Here is a 20640-nt window from a genome sequence, read left to right on the forward strand (position 1 = left end):
TATACATATATATATATATATATATAATTAAACTACAGTTGGACACGAGGATTTCTCAAAGAAATTCATCACAATTGAGGACAAACATATGAAATTGCTCAACCCCTAATTTTGATCCCAGTCAAGAACCCCAAATTGCACCTATCTGGCTCTCATTACCTGAACTAAAGCTTCATTTCTTTGACCTACCTACCTTATATGCAATTGTGACTATCTTTGGAAAATCTTTGCAGGTAGACTTACCTACAATTCATTTCTTAAGGTCCTCTTTTGTTTCTTAAGGTCCTCTTTTGCAAGGATTTTGATTGAACGAGATATTACACTGCCATATATAAAAAAAGTCTGGTTTGGATCTGCTCACAATAGTTATTGGCAAAAAATCTCACTGGAACAAAAACCTTACTACTGCAAACACTGCAAGATGTTTGGACACCCGCATGAGAAATGTTTCAGATTGCACCCACGGTTGAGAACCAATAGTCAAAAGCAAGAACACACTATTAGTGCACCCCGTGTGCCTGAACGCGCTCCCAACAAACATGATGACAACCAACCTGAAGAGGGAATCACCACAAAAGCAAGAACACACTATTAGTTAGAAGCAAGAACCAATAGTCAAAAGCAAGAACACACTATTAGTGCACCCCGTGTGCCTGAACGCGCTCCCAATTTCAGATTGCACCCACGACCTGAAGAGGGAATCACCACAAAAGCAAGAACACACTATTAGTTAGAAGCAAGAACCAATAGTCAAAAGCAAGAACACACTATTAGTGCACCCCGTGTGCCTGAACGCGCTCCCAACAAACATGATGACAACCAACCTGAAGAGGGAATCACCACAAAAGCAAGAACACACTATTAGTTAGAAGCAAGAACCAATAGTCAAAAGCAAGAACACACTATTAGTGCACCCCATGTGCCTGAACGCGCTCCCAACAAACTTGATGACAACCAACCTGAAGAGGGAACCACCACAAGACAGGAGTTTGTATCTGCCACTAACATCCCTTCTCCTGACTATACTACAACTGATAATATTCGAACCGAAAATCAGGATAGTTCCGCAGCTCCTATTCAGGAAGCGTCAGGTGCGGAGGTAACAATTCACACTTCACATACACTGGAACTTATTGCGGTGACAATGACTGTCTTTCCTCCTAATGCGGTTCTAACATCAAATCAGACCGAGGATCACATGAGCCAGTCTTCATATTAAGAATGACATGTTTACACTTCTCGGAGAAAGAAGAAGACTGGGGGCACACACTTGAAAACTTAATGGATGATACTCTGATTACTCTTGACAATGACACGACTCTTCAAATTTTGTTATCTGACTCCGTTTCATTTCAAATTCAACAGTATAATTTAAATGCAATTTCAATCACAACACGAACCGCCATTGCACTTACGAATATTTAAAATATTTTCACCAGCTCTTATCTGTGCATAAGAAGTTCCAATTGCTCAAAACCCTCTATATTTTATGATAATAATAAGGGAGGGCATGTTGAGTTCACTGAAGCCTCTAGAACGCCAAAACCTATTTGTGTGTTGGGCTTTTAATATATATATATATATATATATAATTGCACTAGTCATCTTAGAATCATCATCATTATACGTAAAAAAAGCCTTGCTTTCTTCATCAACATCATTTTTATCTCATAAACCATAAATATTTTTTTTGTTACCCTCACATCTTCATGTTTGCAAGAGTTTTAGTTTTAGATGAAAAAATCTTTTATTTACCTTTATATTACTCTCGAATATTGTAGTTTCTCTTATGAACATCCATTGCTTTAGCAATAGTATTCCATTTAAATTCTTTCTCACCAGTAGTTATTTCGTTATCTTCATTTAGCTTATTTGTTTTTCTTTTAACCACTCTTTGACTTCATATATATCATTTAAAGTGATATGGTCTATAATTTCATAATGGTACGTCTTCAAATCAAGCCTCCATTATATTTCTTATAAACTAAATCTTAGGTGATTATGATCCAGTTTGCTTCTTCTTTTTCCATTAAGCTACAATAAAAAGTTAATTAAATTATACAGTTTCATAATAATGACCAATATACAATTTTATTTTAGACTTATATGCTCATATACGCTCAATTTTGTGCATCCAGATGAATTGCAGGTAAGGCTAGACTCTTTGGTTTACATACTCTATAAATATTGAGCTTTTTGGCCATATACTGTTTTGTTGTGCATAAGTAGTGCTCTATTTTATAGTAGGAGATTACTATCTTTTGCAATATCAGGGTTATTGAAAAATATCTAGGATTTAATAAATACGAAACAATATGCAATGGTTGATAGAGTAGTGCTTCTCGTCATTATCATTGTTTTTAAAAACACGCTCAAATTTTTTTTTATTGCTAAAGCTCATATATATTTACCTTTTTTGGCCCTATCCATTGTTTCATACATGTAATCAATTGTATTTGATACACCATCAACAAAATTTCATCATCCGACATGAATTTCTAGGCGACTGTTTGAGCAAGAAATATTCAAATCTCGATAAAAAATCATTTAGAACTCTGATTTCAACAAACTTACAGTCAAACTGACCGGTTCGTCAAGAACCCTATTTTACCAAAATTGGTCCAAATCAAACCTAAATCAAGCCATTAAACTGCTTTTGGAAGCTTTCTGGACGCATATGGAAGGTCAAATAGTGTTGATTCTGACGAGTCTATAGTCAACTTGAGTGTATTGACAAGACGAATTCAATGAGCTCAAGATCACTCAATTCTAACTTCCTTAAGACACTCAAATGGTCATCAAATAGCGTTCGATCGAGGGAAATCCTCTAGGTCGATCGATTAAAGTAATTTATATTTCTGCATTAATTGCACCCAGAATTCTATAAATAGAGCCCACCCCTCTCATGAAGGGAGAGAGCTTGATGCTTGAGAAACTTGAAGCTTTGAGAAAAAAATGAAGTCCAACACCACCTCTTACTGTCGTCGACCACTGCCAACCGCCGCCGATTGTCGTCCATCGCTTTCCACCTCTAATAGCAATCTACTGCCAACCGTCGTCGACAACTAACGACCGTCATCAACCACCGATCGATCGCCGTCAACCACTGCCGTCGACGGCTGCCGACCTCCGACCACAGCCGAGCCCAACCCCCCACCGACCGCCGTCGATCATCGTCAACCACCACCAATCGGACGCTGCCAATCACTATCTGTTTTCGTCAGTTTGTGTTGTAACTTGGAAAACCTAGTAATCTTTTCTCGCCTGAGGGACTTGCAACTCTAATCATCTTTTTATAGTAGAACTCTTCAGCTGGGTCAGTCCCAATGATTTTTCCCTTTCCGGGTTTTCTACATTAAAACTTTTGGTCATTATTATTTGCTTTCTCATTTCTGGGCGTGTGCTGAATCTTTGTATCACGGTAAAACGATAATAAGCTACTCTACTTCCTCGAATTTTCTAGCACGCATCGGGAGTTATTTTTTTTATAACCAAATCTAAGTTCTTCAGCAAATGTCGTCTAATTTGAGCGCATATATCATAGTATTCCAAAAATTGCTTTAAGAAAATTTGTTGTGCTTGTTTTGCTTTAGTCTTCTTTCAATAAGGGTCAACAAAAATTTCTCACATATAAATATTTTTTAAATTTATTTATTACTAATGAAAATGTTCGAATGGAAGAAGTTAGTGAAAAATGAGTCTTATCAGGCTTGATACGTGATATTTGATTTGTATTTATCTACTGTAAGCAAAGCAATCATAGTATTGAATAAATGAAACTATGTATGGCCGCCTCCACCTTCTCAAAGTATCGCCTTAATATTTGAATCTTAAAGATATATTTCATCATTAAATCCAAATAATAATTGGTATAATAGCTTCAATATAAGTTCATTTATTTATCCTTCAAGAATTTTGTTATAATAATATCACAAATTATACAACAATAAATTACCAATCTATTCAAAAAATATATATGACTTAATGAAGTAGAGTATATAACAAGTTACTAACATGCAGGAAGTTAGAAGAATTATTAATGTGGTCCAATTTTTTTAATATATTTGCTAAATAATTCAATTATTTACTCTACTTTCTCTAAATAAGAACCGACATCAATTAACTATGAATGTGGCTCTTTTGGACAATTCACCAAAGGTTAATTAATCTTTTTTCATTATGGTATATCTAACCATCGGCTGTATGAAAATAATTGTATTTAAGATAATATTTTTATAATGTTTTAATGATTGTGGTGCCTTGCCACTTTTTTAAAACATGAAATTCACTCCTCTTGATGGTTGGATTGTTTTCTTCTAGTATCAAATTGTTGAAATGCTTCTATTACTATCTGAAAGCTTTTATACTTAATTGTATTGGAAGGAATGCTAGCTAGCATCATACATCCAACAATAAGATACTTGGACCGTTATTTCTCTCATTTTTTTGCTAGCAGCTTTCATGTATTTTTAGCATTTCACCCTTTTATTGCTTCACCATTTCAACAGGGTTTAGGGTAAATAGCGTACCCAAAGGTTCTTTAGCCTTTGTTTTTTAAGCATTAATAGCCTTTGACTTTGAATGGATATATTTGATTTTACTGTATGGTATTTTTTTTTTGATAATCCAACTCATAAAATATCTCCATTCATTATCATATCAAAATTATCATTCTCATCAATATTAATTTGTGACATTTTATTAGTTTAGCTTTCCAACTCTTTCTTCTCTAAAGACGTTTTAATTTCATTTTTTATACGTTGAGCGTAGTTAATAGAAGCTTTAGCATTTCTATACTCGTCATTTGTGATGAGCAATTCATTCTTCTATCATTTTGCCACAAAAATTACTAGTCAGACAATCATTATAACTTTTTTTTTTGGGGCTAAGATTGCACATTTTTTTACACAAATTATTTTTGCAATTTGAACAAAATCTGATATTTCTCAATGTACCTAACAGTAATTGAGGCAACTAATGTTTTAAATAGAAAAAAGGCAAAACTTGCAAAGAATCTTGTTGATATGTTTAGCATAAATCATTGAATGGTAATAAGCTATCTTCTTTAAAAGTCCAGCAGATTGAAAAGATGAAACTAGAAAATTTTGGATAGAAAACATAAGAAAATAATTAGTAATCATAAATTAATTTGGCCATGCATGTACTACTAAAATAAAAGTTACAAGGAGCATTGTAATTAGCATCAACATGTCATATAATGCCTTTTGCCATACCAATAAATTCATTGGATGATAATCACATAACTAGTAATCTACGTTTGTTGAGCACTTCTCTTTGGCGAAACCTTAAAAACCTTCCTGCATGAAGTTGAAGGCAGGAACAACCTTTAGTGAGAAGTGTTCGATGTGCTACTTGGTGAGAGTGAGGGCAACATCTTTTGATGGGTACATTTTTAGTGCATCATTTGGTGATAACGAGAACAAGAGCATTTGGCGAGTGCATACTTCATTGGATCATTTGGTCATCGTGAGAACATGGACGTCAATGCGCATGGCGGGTTCCGCATTTGGTTAGAATGAGAGCATCATTTGCTCTCAATGCCTTGGAGTCAAATGAAGTTGAATGATGACCGGATAAGTGTATGCGGGGGCCTGTGAATGGGGACAGCTTGATGCCCAAACAAATTATAATTGTGATGATTAAAACTAATCAATATAATAGTTGATACAAATATTAGTTATAGATCCTAAATTATAAAAATTTAAATAAAATACGTTTCTGGGGTTTCACCCTATGCACGCCTACCCGTGCATGACTCAAATAGCTCCCATCAATTTTAACCCCCTGCTTCCATGCTCTTTTTGCTCGCAGGGAGGGGGGACATGCAGTGCTATGTGCTAGGAGGCGCAGTACGGGCTGTTTAGGTTTAGCTTTGTGAACTCTTTGTTACAATACGTTCCTTTATAAGTTTTCATGCGGTTTTTAACTCTAGTTTACGCTTATAGCTATGCATATTTCTAGCCATGTTTTACTTTTTTCTTATTTTACTGTGAGCTTATCTCCTACCTAGTTGGTACTTTCTATTGTAATGCCCAAATTTCCCAATGCTTTTTAATCATTTTTTAACAACCATAGTTTTTATAGGTGCTGCTTCTGTATTATTTAAGATAAAATTTTCTCACTTTATCAATTTTTGTTTTTTCCACAGCCTTATTATTGTTTTTAAATACAATAAACCCTCTAAATTCAATTATAAATGTTGCAAAATATGATAAGTTTTGTTTCTCAGTTATTTAAACTTGCAGTACTGCTGCAGCTGAGTGTATTTTGCCTACGTAATATTACATTATGAATCTTAGTTCATATTTTCATATCATATATTACATTATATCTTCTATCTGAAGTCTAGCGTATGGTTGTACATTTTTTTCAGCCTCGTATGCTGTCCAACTAAATTGTTAGTATGGCTGCCTTTTTAAGATTTATAAGAAAACGAGAATCTAGCTCTCGTTTCGGTAGCATTGTTAAGCCTTGTTACTTTAGTAGAACTTACGTAACAAAGGCGATCCATCTTGCTTTTCATTCTAATATTAAATCATGAAGCGTCATTTCAACATTTTTTACGCACCATATTTGTCATTTGTCAATTATGATTACTTAATTCTTCTGTTACTTTGGTTTGCACATTATGCAACTTTGTTTTACGCATCATATTATGTAATATTTTGCATAATTGTAGGTTGTACAAAGTGGACTTCCAGAAGCAGATGAAATTGTACTATCCAATATGACAGTTGCATTTGATCGAATTCTTATGGACGTAGAGGTCCTTAAATTTTTCTCAAATTTTTATTGTTCAATCGCTCTTATTCTAGTTGGAACACAAAAAATGGTGCTTTTTCTTGTATTGTGTGCTCATTGCCATTCTAATGCATGCGGCAGAACCCTTTCATGTTTCAACCTCATCACAAAGCTACACGAGAGCCTTTCGATTATTACATGTTTGGACAAAATTATATTCGTCCTTTGCTGGATTTCAAGTAAGAAATGTTTTTTTTTTCTTTTTTATTTTTGTCTGTATAAAATTCATCATCAACTATTTTAAGTGGAATTTCATCACATAATTATGTTACTTTTTTTAGCAAATGTATCTTAGTATTTCATTTTGTAGCGTTGGTCACTTCCCTTTGGTATATCTTAAGTTTAATCTGTATGAAATCATCACCAGCTATTAAATGTGGACATGCGTCATCTGTGTAATTATTTTTTCAATAATGTCATCTTGTTATTTAATTTACTTGAGTTATTTTCCAGGACAAGTGGAAACAGGGTTGCAGTGTAAATTTAAATGCTTTTAAGTTTTAAATGGAATTCCTTTTGTAGTGGCTTTGAAATGAAGTGATTTAATTATGATGCCTTTATTTCAAATTATTTTAGTGTTTAAAATCACATCCAACAAATGAATTTGGCATATCATATTGCAAATAAAGTATAATTATTATGCTTTGAAATGTGAAATGTATTGCGCTTTAATATAATGTCACATCCCTGCACATCTGATATCAATTATTATCAAGCTAAATAATTCCGAGGGTGAAACTTATTAATCATAACACGGCTGGCAATTATACTCTTGATGCTTTTCATTTTTTGAGTGAAGTGTTGTTGAATAAAGTTTTTTTTTAAACTAGCTAAAAAATTAATTGATTAAAATGTTTATATGTACAAGTTTCTCTCTCTCTCTCTCTCTAGTTTAGTCCAAAATTTAAATAGGCCCCTTGACTATTCATATTTGGTTAATTTAGTCAAGGAGTATCAAATTTATCTAATTTAGTTTCTTAACCGTGCAAAATTGTTCATAAATGGTACTAGAACGACTAAATTGGGATCACTCTTGTATAGTCGATGGACTAAATTGGGATGAATTTTGCATCATAATTTCTATGAATGATCATTATGGATTAAATTTGTTTTCTCAATGAACTCATTGTAGAAATGTAGACACACATGTTTGTATGTAGAATTCTATAAAAAATTGTATTTCTTGTTGTTCCCAATGCAATACACATATATATATATATATATATATATATATATATAAAATAATGATAATAATAAAGAATGTAACAAAATAGGAATCACTCTAAATAAAGAAGAATTAAAAATAGGAAATATAAATAAAAGGAAACACCATTAGAGAAATATATTTTGGATATGGAAATAATATTCTTTCTAATGCGGACTTGCACTTTCCTATACTTCCCTTCAAGTTAGGTTGTATATATTGTGAAAATTATGCTTGGACTTCAATTCATCATGATGAACCATTGGTAATGCTTTTGTGAGAATATCAGCTTTCTGAAGTCTTGTGGGAGTATGGTCGAGTTGAACAATTCTATTGTTAACATTTTCTGAGACAAAGTGCCGGTCAATTTTGATGTGTTTTGATCTACGACGATGCACATGATTTTTGGCTTTACTAATAGATGTTTGGCTATTATTGAACATAATTGTGTCTTTTATCTCAACCATAAGTTCCCTTAATAATCTTTGAATTCAAATTCTCTCACATTTCTTTGCAAGATCACTATATTCAAATTCTGCACTACTCTGAGAGAACAACTTTTTTTTGCTTAACGTGACAGATTTCCCTAGACATATGAACATCATCCCGTGGTAGATTTTTATCAGTTACCTCTTCCGCCCAACTCTTATGTGAACCTCAATCTCACGGTCTTTAGTCCTTTTGAAAAATAAATTATATTCTAGGGTCATCTTCAAGTATCTCAAGATTCTTTACACTATTTCTAGATGATTCTCGTTTGGATTATTCATGTGCTGGCTTACTTTATTGATTGAGTATGTAATATTAGGTCTTTAGGCGATAGGTAAAGTAGCCCACAAGTCTTGGATATCTTCATTTGTTAACTAGACTATTTTCCTTACTACCATTCAACATTTTTTGAAATTCATGGGTTTATCAGTAGGTTTAAGCCAAGCATACTGGTTTCACTTAATAGCTCTAAGATGTACTTCCTTTGAGATATGACAATTTACTCCTTAGATCGGGCCACTACTATTCCCGAAAAATAGGGAAGAGTCCCAAGGTCCTTAATCTCAAATTTCTTTTCAAGCATGTTTAGTCCAATGATTTTATGTGAATTATGACATGCCAAAATAATATTGTCTACATATTCTGTGAAACTAATAATTTTGCCTCTAGGATTGGATTTACCAATTAGTTTATGATCAACTTAACACTGATGATATTCATTTGTAATCACTGTTCTAGCAAACTTGTCAAACCAAATATGAGGAGATTGCTTCAAGCCATATGGGACTCCTTTAACTTTCAAACCAACATGTTGTTTGACCTAATTTTCAAGCCCGAAATTATTGTCATGTAAACTTCTTCATTAAGGTTCCTATTTAAGAATGCATTTTTTAATTCAAGTTGGTGTAAAGACCAATCTTGATTTACTGTAAGAGAGTAAAACCCAAATAGTACTAAGTTTGGGAACATGTGCATATGTTTCTTGACAGTCAATCTTATATGAATGCGTGAAGCCCTTTGCTACAAATCTAGCTATGAATCTCTCAACACTTTCATCTCTTTTGTATTTGACTGTGAATATTCATTTACAGTCAACATAATTTTTTCTAGGAGGTACTCTGTACGTGTCAATGTGTTATTCTTCTCTAGAAGCCGAATTTCCGAATTTCTTCAACTTCTTATTTCCATGCAGGAACTTTTAAGGCTTCTTCACAAACTCCTTGTGTAATATGGGTGTAAATGAGCCGAACTTGAGCGAGCCCAAGGCTTGTTTTTGTTTGGCTTGTTCAAAGTTTTTACGTCGTGTTTGGCTTGTGTTCAAAATAGCTTATGAATAACATTTTTTTTGTTCGAGTCGATTCAAACTTATTTGTTTGAATAAGCTCGTATTCGGCTTAAATTTAACTTGCTTACCTCTGTTGACCTCATTTTGAGGTCATTACTTTTTTCCTTAGGATCCTATGATCTAGCTCTAGGGGTTCCTATTGACTATCTTATAAAACTAGAATTGAGACCCACCATTTTAGAAATTCCAGCCACCTCCTATTTCTCATGTGATATCTCACATTGATGATCTCAAAGCCATCGTCCTATGGTCGAGTGGTTAAGGACTATCATGTGGAAGCTCAAAGAGAAATTCCCAATAGGAACTCAAGCCCTAGGAAATCCACTTCAGAACTTTATCGTCACACATGCATACCAAATGCACAAAATTCACTAAGTTGCACAAAATTGGACTTAAATTGAGCTTAAAGGATGAGTGAAAATGCGAACTTCTCCGGACAACCTCCGACGACAAAATGAACTGTGCCAACACGTCCAGGACACCAATTTTAGTAGGAAAAAAATACCCATATTGTCATATTTTCGACACGAGCAAAATTGCATGCAAATCGATGAATTCGTCAAAATGATCTCCGATGACGAAACAGACCGCACCAACGCGTCTGAAACGTCGAAATTACCTTAAAAGGACATCAATTTTGTTATGTTTTGATGCAAAAATAAAAAAGTACGAATTAAATTTTATTTTTAAGAAATATTAAATATTTTATATACTTTATTACTTATAATATTAAAATTATAATCCTAAACCCTATTCTCTCTATTCCCGCACACCTAAACCCTCGTTTGACCCCCGACTTAGTCAAACGCTCTGCTCGTCTCCTTCGTGTGCCCTAGCTCCCGTGGACGATCCACGCGACAATCTTTTCCAGCTTTCTCGACTCTTCCCATTCTTCGCGTGGCCGCTAGACTCTTCGGCTCTCCAATGACAAGGGCCGAGCTGGCCGACCCTTCTCCTTCTTGAGGTTTTACCGTCTTCCTCTTTACTGTGGCAATTATTGCCTTGCCGTTTGATTCGATCACCTTACAGTGGTAGGTGATGGTTTCCCCCTCTCTTCTCTGCCTATAAAAAAGCTTCTTAGTGTACTGTTTTGGGCTGTTAAAAATTTCTTGAGAGAAAGGGAGGCTGTGATTTTTTTACTGTTTGAGGCTTTTAGGGAGGAAGACTCTGCCGAAATTCTTTCTAGGCTAAGTTCTTCGTGTGTTGGGAGTGTGGAGCACTCGAGGGTTGCTGCTTTCTGAAGTTTTTAGGAAAAGAGGCCCTGCTGAAGTTATCTTTTCGGCTAGGCTCCTGTGTGATGGACGTTTGGGAGCTTGGTGTCTTTTTTTTGTTTTTTTTTCAAGAAATCTCAAATAAGGCACTTCTTTTATCTCTTCTATGTTCTGTCACCATGCTCGACACATGTTGAAAGTACTAAAATGAAAAATACATATATGAGGCTTTTGATTTGTTTTAACAGCTATTTCACAAGGGCATTGATATCAAAAATTTGTTCTTTAATACTTTTGTTGGATCTAGTTTAGACACTTTAGACACTTTATGTGGACTTTAGGGAAAGCATGTCTAGGTCCCTTCTCACATGTAAATCTTCTTCTTACACTTCTAATATGTCTTTACCTATATGCTAAAAATTGTGGCTTTCTTTCTTTGCTTCTTGCTGGAGCAGTTTATTGTTAAAAGAAGGATGGTGGCTTATGTTTCTTTCCTGTTTAAAAAATACATAAAATGATCATGGATATAAACTTTGCATTGATGCTTGCTCACTTAGAATCTATGTTGGAATCCATTTTAGTGCTGAAACATGTTGGCTATAAAGATTTATGCATACTTACATATTTCCTGTTATTTGACCCCATTCGAAATATATGTTGGCACAATATTTTGGAATATAAAGCTATATAAAGCTCCAAGGAGAAATATTTATTTTCTGTTTTGCCTTTCTTGTGGGCTCGGTTTGCCCATATGTTGGGTTCGGTTTGTACTCTTTTGGAATCAAATTTATGCTGGAAATATTTTTTGTTTTGACCCAGTAGTTGTGTCCGGTTTGAGCTCTTTTGGAATCAAATTATGGATGAAAATATTTTCTGTTTTTGGCCCATTTGAAGGTCTCGGTTTTGGCTCTGTTTTGTCTTTCTTATGGGATCGGTTTGCCCATATGCTGGGTTCGATTTTGGCTCTTTTGGAATTAAATCTATGCTAAAAATTTTCTCTGTTTTCCCATATGAATGAGTTAGGTTTTTGGCTTCATTTTGAATTTAATTTTAGCTGGAAATTTCTGCTCTGTTTTGTCCTTCTTGCAGTCTTGATTTGGCCTAAGGATTAAGCTCGGTTTGCCACTATACTAGAAGCTGTTTTGGCCCAGTGGGAGGGCTCGGTTTTGGCTTTGTTAAGTGGGAATTTTAGATGAAAATGTTTTCTATTTTTGGCCCATTTGGTGGGCTCGGTTTTGGCTTCTTCTGGGATGGATTTAGCTGAAGGTTTTATATTACTTTTCACCCATATGGTAGGCTTGATTTGGCCTAAGAATTGGGACTGGTTTTGCATAAGATTGACTTGATATACTCCTTTTGCTGAGCTCTGTTTATCTGTTAAAATTCTCTCTGTTCTCTTTTATGTTGGATTTGGTTTGCCCCCTTTGTGATGAGCTCGGTTTATCCCTGTGTTGGACTTGGTTTGTCCCTTGTGTTGAACTCAATTTGTCTCTTTGGTGGGCTCAGTCTGACCCACTTTGGTATTACATTTTTGACTGAAATCTTTTAGTGTTTTAGCCCTCTGGTGGGCTCAGTTTAACTGTTGGGCACGGTTTGGTTGGAAGCCTCTATTTAACTTTCCTCCCAAGATTTTTATTGGTAATCAAGTTTGTCATCCCAAAATTCATGATTTCAACATCTACTTCTATATCGGGATGTTTGATACAAACAAATTAACTCACTATCATGTCTTATGTGATGAAAAGGGTTTTAGTCCTAATGATCTATAAAAACTTGTCCATTCACTCTCTTATGTATATCAAAAGAAATGCAATGATAATACCTATGGTGGCTTTCTTTTATTGTCCCTGCCCGTGAGTTTATTTTGGGGTTGGACTGCTCTCTTTGTGGCCCCTGCTTGTGAACATTTCAGTTGGTCTTCCTTTGTCTTGTTTGGTAGCTTTCTGCCGCCTTTGGCCGTGGGCCTTCTCCTTTAGTTTCTTTTTTATGATTAAAAGAGGTTGGTTTAGACTTGGTTTTCTCTTCACTGACCCTGGCCGTGAGTCTTAATGTGGTGGCTTTCCCTTTGCTGTAAAGCTGGATTAGTTTTTTGTGGTCAGCTGCCACTACCCGTGAGCATTCTAGTTTGTTTCTTTTTGTCCTGATTGACTGTTCTCTGCTGCTCCTGACCGTGGGCCTCCACCTGTAACTCTTTTATGTTAAATGGGGTTATTTTTGAGGTTTTTTCTCTACTCATTGGCCCAGGCCTTGAGCCTTGCTGTAGTGGTTCTTTGGTTTTGTGACATAGTTGGTTCAGGTTTGGCTTTCTCCTTGCTGCCTTAGCCCTTGAACTTTTGTTCTATTCATTACCTTAAATTATGAGTTTATGATTGACACTTGGTTGTGCATTCGTTGGCTTCTACCTGTGTGCTTGTTATGAAATCCAACTGTCTCCTCTCCCTGGCCTTACCCGTGAGCCCCTATCCTCTTTTCTGCATTACCCGAGAGCTTTACCTGTTGATCTTTTCGGGGAATAGGTTGGGCTGGTGGTTTTCCCTCTCTATTGCCCCTGGTTATGAGCACTTATATAGCTTTATCTGGATAATTTCATGTTTATGTGATATGAAAAGTTTTCAATGAAGGATGGAATTAAATGATTTTGACATTGGTATGGTTTTCTGGAAGGCTAAAAAGTTATCTCCTCTATTGGTTAATGCCCCTTCGTTTGTGAAATATGAAAAGCTCTTGAAACTTCGTTTTGGGGAATCATGAAGGTGATATGAAACATATTCATGAAGTATTTGAAAGCTTATAAGATTGTTATTTATAAAAGAATTCTTTGAGGGTTTAATATTAAAGTTTGGATAACATAAGTACCACATTTGGGTTCATATTTGGATGTGTAAGTACATATAAGTGGTGGAGCCGTGGGTATCAGTGTTATATTAGTTCTGGGCCCATTTCAATCTATTTGAAATAAAATTTGGAGAGGATATTCTTCTTGGGTTGATCCAGTTATATAAAATTTGAGAAAATGATATCCTCTGGATTGATTCAAGGATCTTGGGCTCTCCTTTTCAGATCTTTTTGAGGGTTGCTCCACTCTTTATTTTTTCGATCTTTTGGATGAATCAATTCTTCCTCTCTCTCATCCCCATTTTTATTCTTTTTTCCTTGCTTCTTGGTTCAGTTTTCTGTGCTTATATCTGATACATAAATGCTCATATATAGTCTTTTGTTCTATATGAAACCATCAAGCAAGGTCGCAAGTAGGTTAGTTTTGTTTTGGGGCTTAGGGCGATGATGACAATGACACGCCGGTGGTAGAACAGAATGATATCTTATCCTATAACACCAAAACTCAATCCTGGGACTTGATGAACTGTAGGATGAAAGTATCATTCACCAACACAAGACTAGCGGGGGACCCGTACCTTCTTAGGTTGTTGGCGGTCCTATGCCCGACGACGTGATCGATTTGTGGACAACTATACTTTTTTGAAATTAATAAAACGAATTGATAAGAACAGATACAATATTTATAAAAAAATATTTTCACTACAAAATTAGTATAATTTTTCTTTTGTATGCTTGAAATATATGTGCATGCTAAAATATAAATTTTAAATGTGTTACAATTTGGTTGTCCACTTGTTGATTACCGATACTGGGCTAAGAAGTACCCTCCTAAGTTAGGTTTAATAAGACATTCTTCTAGTGGAGTGACAGGCTTTATACATCCGGGTGACCGATAGTAGTACTCGACGTCCCTCGAGTACAAATATATATATTTGAGCCTAACCCCGATCCGAGTGCTTGCGGTTCCCTCTTTTCGGATTTTTCGTATGTTTTATCAGAAATTTTGGACAAAACACTGATGGTCTTTTCTTCGGGATTTTCCCGAGGTTTTGATAGTTTTATTTGAATTGTTACTCGTCAATTTTCTCGAGTTTTTCGTCGTGGATTATTCGTTGATTTTCTCGAGTTTTCCAGGCAATGTTTTTTTTTTTGTTTATACAGTGAATAATAGCTAGCTTAAAGGAGCAGCAGATCTCCCAAATATATAAGTTTGATTTACATTACAACATTTTATTTCACAGCATGATATATTATTATTCTATCATGTTATATTGTTCTCCTAACATGTTATACCCGTACCTTCTTGCATGTCTCTATGTGGAACTAAAAATGCGTAAGATTATGGTACCAAAATGTGTGGTCCCCGTCTTCCCATCATTCCCGCGACGGGGAGCTGCTTGTGAAGCGGGCCCTTGCTGCGATCCTTGCTACAATCCCACGACCGACTTCTGCATTGGATCGATGCAACACTCTTCTGGCACATCGGGTTGGTTTAGAACAATAAACTGAGGGCCGACCGGCTTTTCTTACGCGGATTTACCATCTCCTTGTGTGAAGAGCCCCACTCTTATTTACCCTAGGCTTATATTTTTGCTTTTCATTTTTAGGTTTTCAGTTTTGGCATATGTTTTTTGTCTAGGCAGTCGTCAATATCTTCTTTCTTCATTATAGGATTGTATCCAATGGCGGGTGATGTTTTGACTGTAACTCGTCTGAGATAGTGATCTCTTTTCAAGGGATCAAGTGGTGCTCTAGATGTAGCTTGTCCCCGTGGGGGTATTTATCTCCAACTTTTCCATACTTCGTATTTCCTCCCTTCACTGTCGCTGCCGTTCTCGACCTTTCGCTTTGCTGGCATCACTGTCCTTGCCCTCAACCTTAGCTTTCGCAACCCTGCCTATCTTTCATATTGCTTTTTACCACTGTCTGACTGCCTCCATTGCTGCGGCCACCCCTAAACAACCTTTTGATTATTGTTTTTCGTAGTTCCAAGTGCTGACAATACCTTCACCTCCCTCCTCTTCGCTGTTATTGTAGTTCCCAACCTCCACCTTTTACTGCCGCCGCCACCGAGAAATCCCTCGCCTTGCTGTTATACTGTTGTCTGGCCCTCCTACATTGAATGGTTAAATTATGAAGCTTGGATAATAGACACACACATGATTATATGTGATTATTTCAATGTATGTACTATTTTCATACATTTATGCATAAGTGCCTATTTTTTAATTATGTACTTGCATATATACAAATTTATATTTGGTTTGCTAAAGTCATGCTTTCTTGCTTGATATCATAATCACCCAAAATTTCAACTTCAAGTCGTGTTAGGCTCACTCAAATTCAACTGATTGAATAGATAAATTATGAAGCTTTGGATAAAATTGTGATAGTTGTGTACTCAATAGGATTGAATGGAAAATATTGGTTTAAAAAATTTATGCGTAGTACATAATATTTAAACATCTCCGGTTGTAAGCCTTAAAAAAATTTAATATGCACTTTTGGTGGCATATTAAAATTTTCAAAGGCCTAAAAATTGATTTAGGTATTTGATTATTCTAAAATGAACAATAAATACTAGTCAAACCAGATAAAATTGCTCTAATTGCTTCATACGACCATTGTCAAGACCCAAGCCTCAGATGCGAAAAGTGGGGGTTGCATTGGGCAATTGACAACCAATATAAAATTTTTATTGAAAAATTATGAAATGAATTCTTTAAATCATTGTGTAAATGCTAGGGCGTTCATTGGAGGCGACGTATTGTATAACCTGAATACAGTGAAAAGTGTTTAAGGACCGTTACACCAACATGCGAGTGTAGTATTGAATAAGCTATGGTTTCCTACATTAAGGACATATGCGAGCAAATAAGTTAGTCCATGAAATTAATATTATGATAAAATCTTAGAATTTAGACACTCTAACAGGTAAATTAATTGAATTAATATGTATTATGATTTATAGAAAATAAATATCTTATGCATTCAAGAAATTAAATGGGTTGGACAAAAAAACTAAAAATATTGATCACTTAAGTTGTAAACTTTGGTATTTAGGTATGAGTCATAATAGAGATGGTATATATGTAATTATGAATAAGAGTTTGAAAGATAATGTTGTAAAAATTAATAGAATTAAAAATATAATTATAATCCTAAAGATTATTTTTGTTGGTAGGTTTTGATATAAGTTCAAAAAAAAACTCTGGAATGACCTAGAAAAATTATTACAAATGATACCTCTTGAAGAAATAATTATTATTGGAGATTTGGTTGGGCATGTTGGTAAAGTGATAGAAGATTTTAGAAATATTCATGGTGGCTACGGTTTTGGAGTTATTAATGAAAAACGTATAATCATATTAGATTTTGCTTTATCTATAATTTTGTTATTGTTACTGCTTTATTAAGAAATGAGAAACATATTAGTACTTAAAAGAATTGATCTATTAAAACACAAATTGATTATCTTTTTACGAGAAAAAAATGATCGTCGAGAATTTAAACATTGTAAGGTTATTCCAAGTGAAAATTTAAGTATTCAACATCTATTAGTAGTTTTGAATTTTAAGATGAAAAACTGCAAGATAAATAATACAATGAAACATTGTCATGAAAGTTATACAAAAATTTCTCATAATCAATTTGGATTTATGTCAGACAAGTTTACCATGAAAGCTATACGTTTATCGAGAGGTTTGATGGAGAAGTACATAGAAACTAAGGAGAATCTACATATGATTTTTATTGATTTAGAAAAAAGATTACGATAAGTTTTCAAGAGAAGTCATTTGGAAAGTTTCTGAGAAGAAATTTATTGATATGACTTTTATTCGACTCATTAAAAATATGTATACCAGAGCTGTTGTGTTCGAATAGTAGGGTTTTTGACTAAATATTTTTCGACTTCAGTCGAATTACATTAAAGATTGGCTTTAAGCCCATATCTTTTTGTTTTAGTTATGTTATAGGAGGATGTACCTTGGCGCATGTTTTTCGCTGATGATATTTTTCTTATGGATAAGACTAGAGAGAGTTCAGGAAAAAAAATGCATTATGGAGGTCAACATTGAAGTCTAAAGACTTTTGTTTGAGTAGATTTAAAACTAAATATGTGGAAAATAATTTTAGTAGTGGTAGCTCTAGTGACGGATTTGCAACTATGGGTGATCAAATCATTAAAAGGTGTGAACGTTTTAAATATCTTCTGTTTATTTGTTCAAAGTGATGGTGATATAGCTGGAGATGCTGTTAGTAGAATTCAAGTTGGTTGATTGAAGTGGAGGAATGCATTGAGTCTATTGTCAAGTTGGTTGGTTGAAGTGGAGGAATGCATTGAGTCTATTGTGTGGTAGAAAAGTACCACTTAGATTTAGAGGAAAATGTTACAAGATGATGGTGAGACCTACAATCCTTTATGATATATAATTTTAGCTTTTAAAAGAGAAGCAGAAAACAAAGTTAAGTGTTGTTGAGATACAATGCCTAGGTGGATGACTGGGTTGACATTTAGAGACAAAATGCGAAATGAATCTATCCGTGAAAGGGTTGGTGTAATTCTAGTGGCAGACAAGATTAAAGAGAGTCATCTTTGATGGTTTGTTCACATTAAACGTCGACCATCTGATGATCCGGTTAGGAGACTAGATGTTTTAGATTCAACTTATGTTAAGAAAGACAAAGGTAGACCTAAAAAGACTTGGGTATATTGTATAAAAATGATCTTTATCTAATCGAACTAAATGAAAATATGACACTCAATAGGACGCAATGGAGAAAAAGAATTCATGGAGCTGACCCCACTTAGTGGGATAAAAGCTTGTTGTTGTTGTTGTTTGATTCATTTTAAATTTTTTTTAATGCTGAAGTGTTATTGTTGAGTATATATATTAGTTTCCCTCTCTCTTCACCTGTGTTTTTCTCCTCTCAAAATAATAATAATTTTCATTTATACAATTTAGATTGCACTTCAGTACCATAAGAGATTGGGAAGCCTTGAAGATATGCTTATGCACTTGGTTGCTAGGTAGAAATCCTAAATAATCTGGTTTTACCTAGAGGCAGTTACCTAAATGAACACAGTCATCTTGCGCAGCTTTATGCTAAAATTACATGTAGTTTTCTTCATCTCGTTGATTTTATTAAAACTATGATTATTTATTCTATCTTCAGAAAATCATACGTTGGCAACATTTCTCGTTTCTTTGAGATGGAACAACATCTTCTACAGGTATAAAAGCAAACTGATTACTATAGTTTAACTTCTGGGATGATTTCGGTGTTTCTGCTCCTTTATTTTATACTGCTATATGTATATATGTATATATTGAAATATGAAATGGACTGCATACTTATTATAGGATATTCTTATTAAATATGGTCCATTTTATTTCTTTTTAATTTGTTTTTTTTATACTATTTGAACTTGATATTTTGGCACATATTCTTGCAAATAGTTTCTATTTTGGTTTAATCTTGTGGTTTTTTATTCAAAGCCATAATTTTATAACTGGATAATGAAATAAACACAATATGGTCAATTAACAAAATTTGCTTGAGAAGAGAAGGAAAACACGTTGGATAGAATAAAGACAGCATCAAGCACAAGCAGGATTTGGAATTTGAAAGCCACTTAGCTGGACTGCCTATAGCTCGAAGGCTGGTGAAAATAGGAGTGTGTGGATAGATCTTTTTTTATTGTTTTGGCCTCATTTGCTAAATTAGATATGAAATATTATCTACTAACGTGTCTTCACTCAGCTAGCTCCCATTAGAATCAAGATGGTTTTCTGAATCATGATGAGTCTTCATAGCCTTTTGTTGCAATTTTGATACCATTATAAAGCTCCTAGAAGGTATTTGGGAAGCGAATTTTGCGGGGAGGCAGTTGTGGAATAGTGAGATTAGGAAAATATGCGAGGACGACGACGTTTAGAAGGGGGCAGGCGTTGTTTAGCGGATGTCCTTGTTGAAAACGACAGTTCAACGATGAATTGACGAGGTACGGGCGGCAAAGTGGTTCCACCACCTGTGGAACCTGTTCCTAAATAACATATAAATACACAACTTGTAAGAGGAAAAAAAAGATATAATACTTCTTACTCCAAAACTCACAAACAAAGCAAAAGTCTGTTGAACCATCAATTAATAAAATTAAAATAGTCCAAGTAAAAATCCTATCCAGAAATAAGAAAATAGGAAATAAATGAATATGAAATGAATAAAAAATGAAAGAAATATGCTTGAAATAAAAGAAAACCGGCTCTTCCACAACACCTGGAGTCCCATATCGCGGGAATTCCGTTCCACAGTTTTGCGGGCATGAATAACTCCCGTGTTATTTTCTCTGGATAAGAGAGGCTTCTTCTTTTAAAGAGTCTGGATCGTATCGTCGGATGCTCTTTCCCAAAAGACACCCACGAAGATTGCTGAAGCGTAGTTCACTACTCATGTCTGACTATGTATTCGCGGGTGAATTGTTGAACTGAACTGAAATTTAACGCCCAGATTACTCCGTAGAGCCTTCCAAAAATAGCGGAGATTGCTGAAGCGGTAGTTCACTACTCATGTCTGACTATGTATTTGTGGGTGAATTGTTGAACTGAACTGAAATTTAACGCCCAGATTACTCAGTATAGCCTTCCAAAAATAGCTCAAAACATTCTCATATCTGACATATTGGATCTTTTTCAGCAATGACAACTTAGTAGGTTTAATGTATGTTT

The 20640-nt window shown here is 34.7% G+C and overlaps 1 protein-coding gene across 3 annotated transcripts in view; it reads left to right on the forward strand.

The window, feature by feature from the left end:
* LOC110026363 (glycerol-3-phosphate acyltransferase, chloroplastic) overlaps positions 1-20640 on the forward strand; it is a 64641-nt gene that overhangs the window by 7783 nt on the left and 36218 nt on the right. For all 3 annotated transcript variants that reach the window (XM_020727264.1, XM_020727265.1, XM_020727266.1), the window contains 3 exons: positions 6701-6787; positions 6904-7001; positions 19088-19145. In XM_020727264.1, the coding sequence (XP_020582923.1) occupies positions 6701-6787; positions 6904-7001; positions 19088-19145 (243 nt within the window). The remainder of the gene's footprint in view (positions 1-6700; positions 6788-6903; positions 7002-19087; positions 19146-20640) is intronic.

The sequence above is a fragment of the Phalaenopsis equestris genome, unplaced genomic scaffold (assembly GCF_001263595.1).
Source record: "Phalaenopsis equestris unplaced genomic scaffold, ASM126359v1 Scaffold000369, whole genome shotgun sequence".
NCBI classification, from domain to species: Eukaryota; Viridiplantae; Streptophyta; class Magnoliopsida; order Asparagales; family Orchidaceae; genus Phalaenopsis; species Phalaenopsis equestris.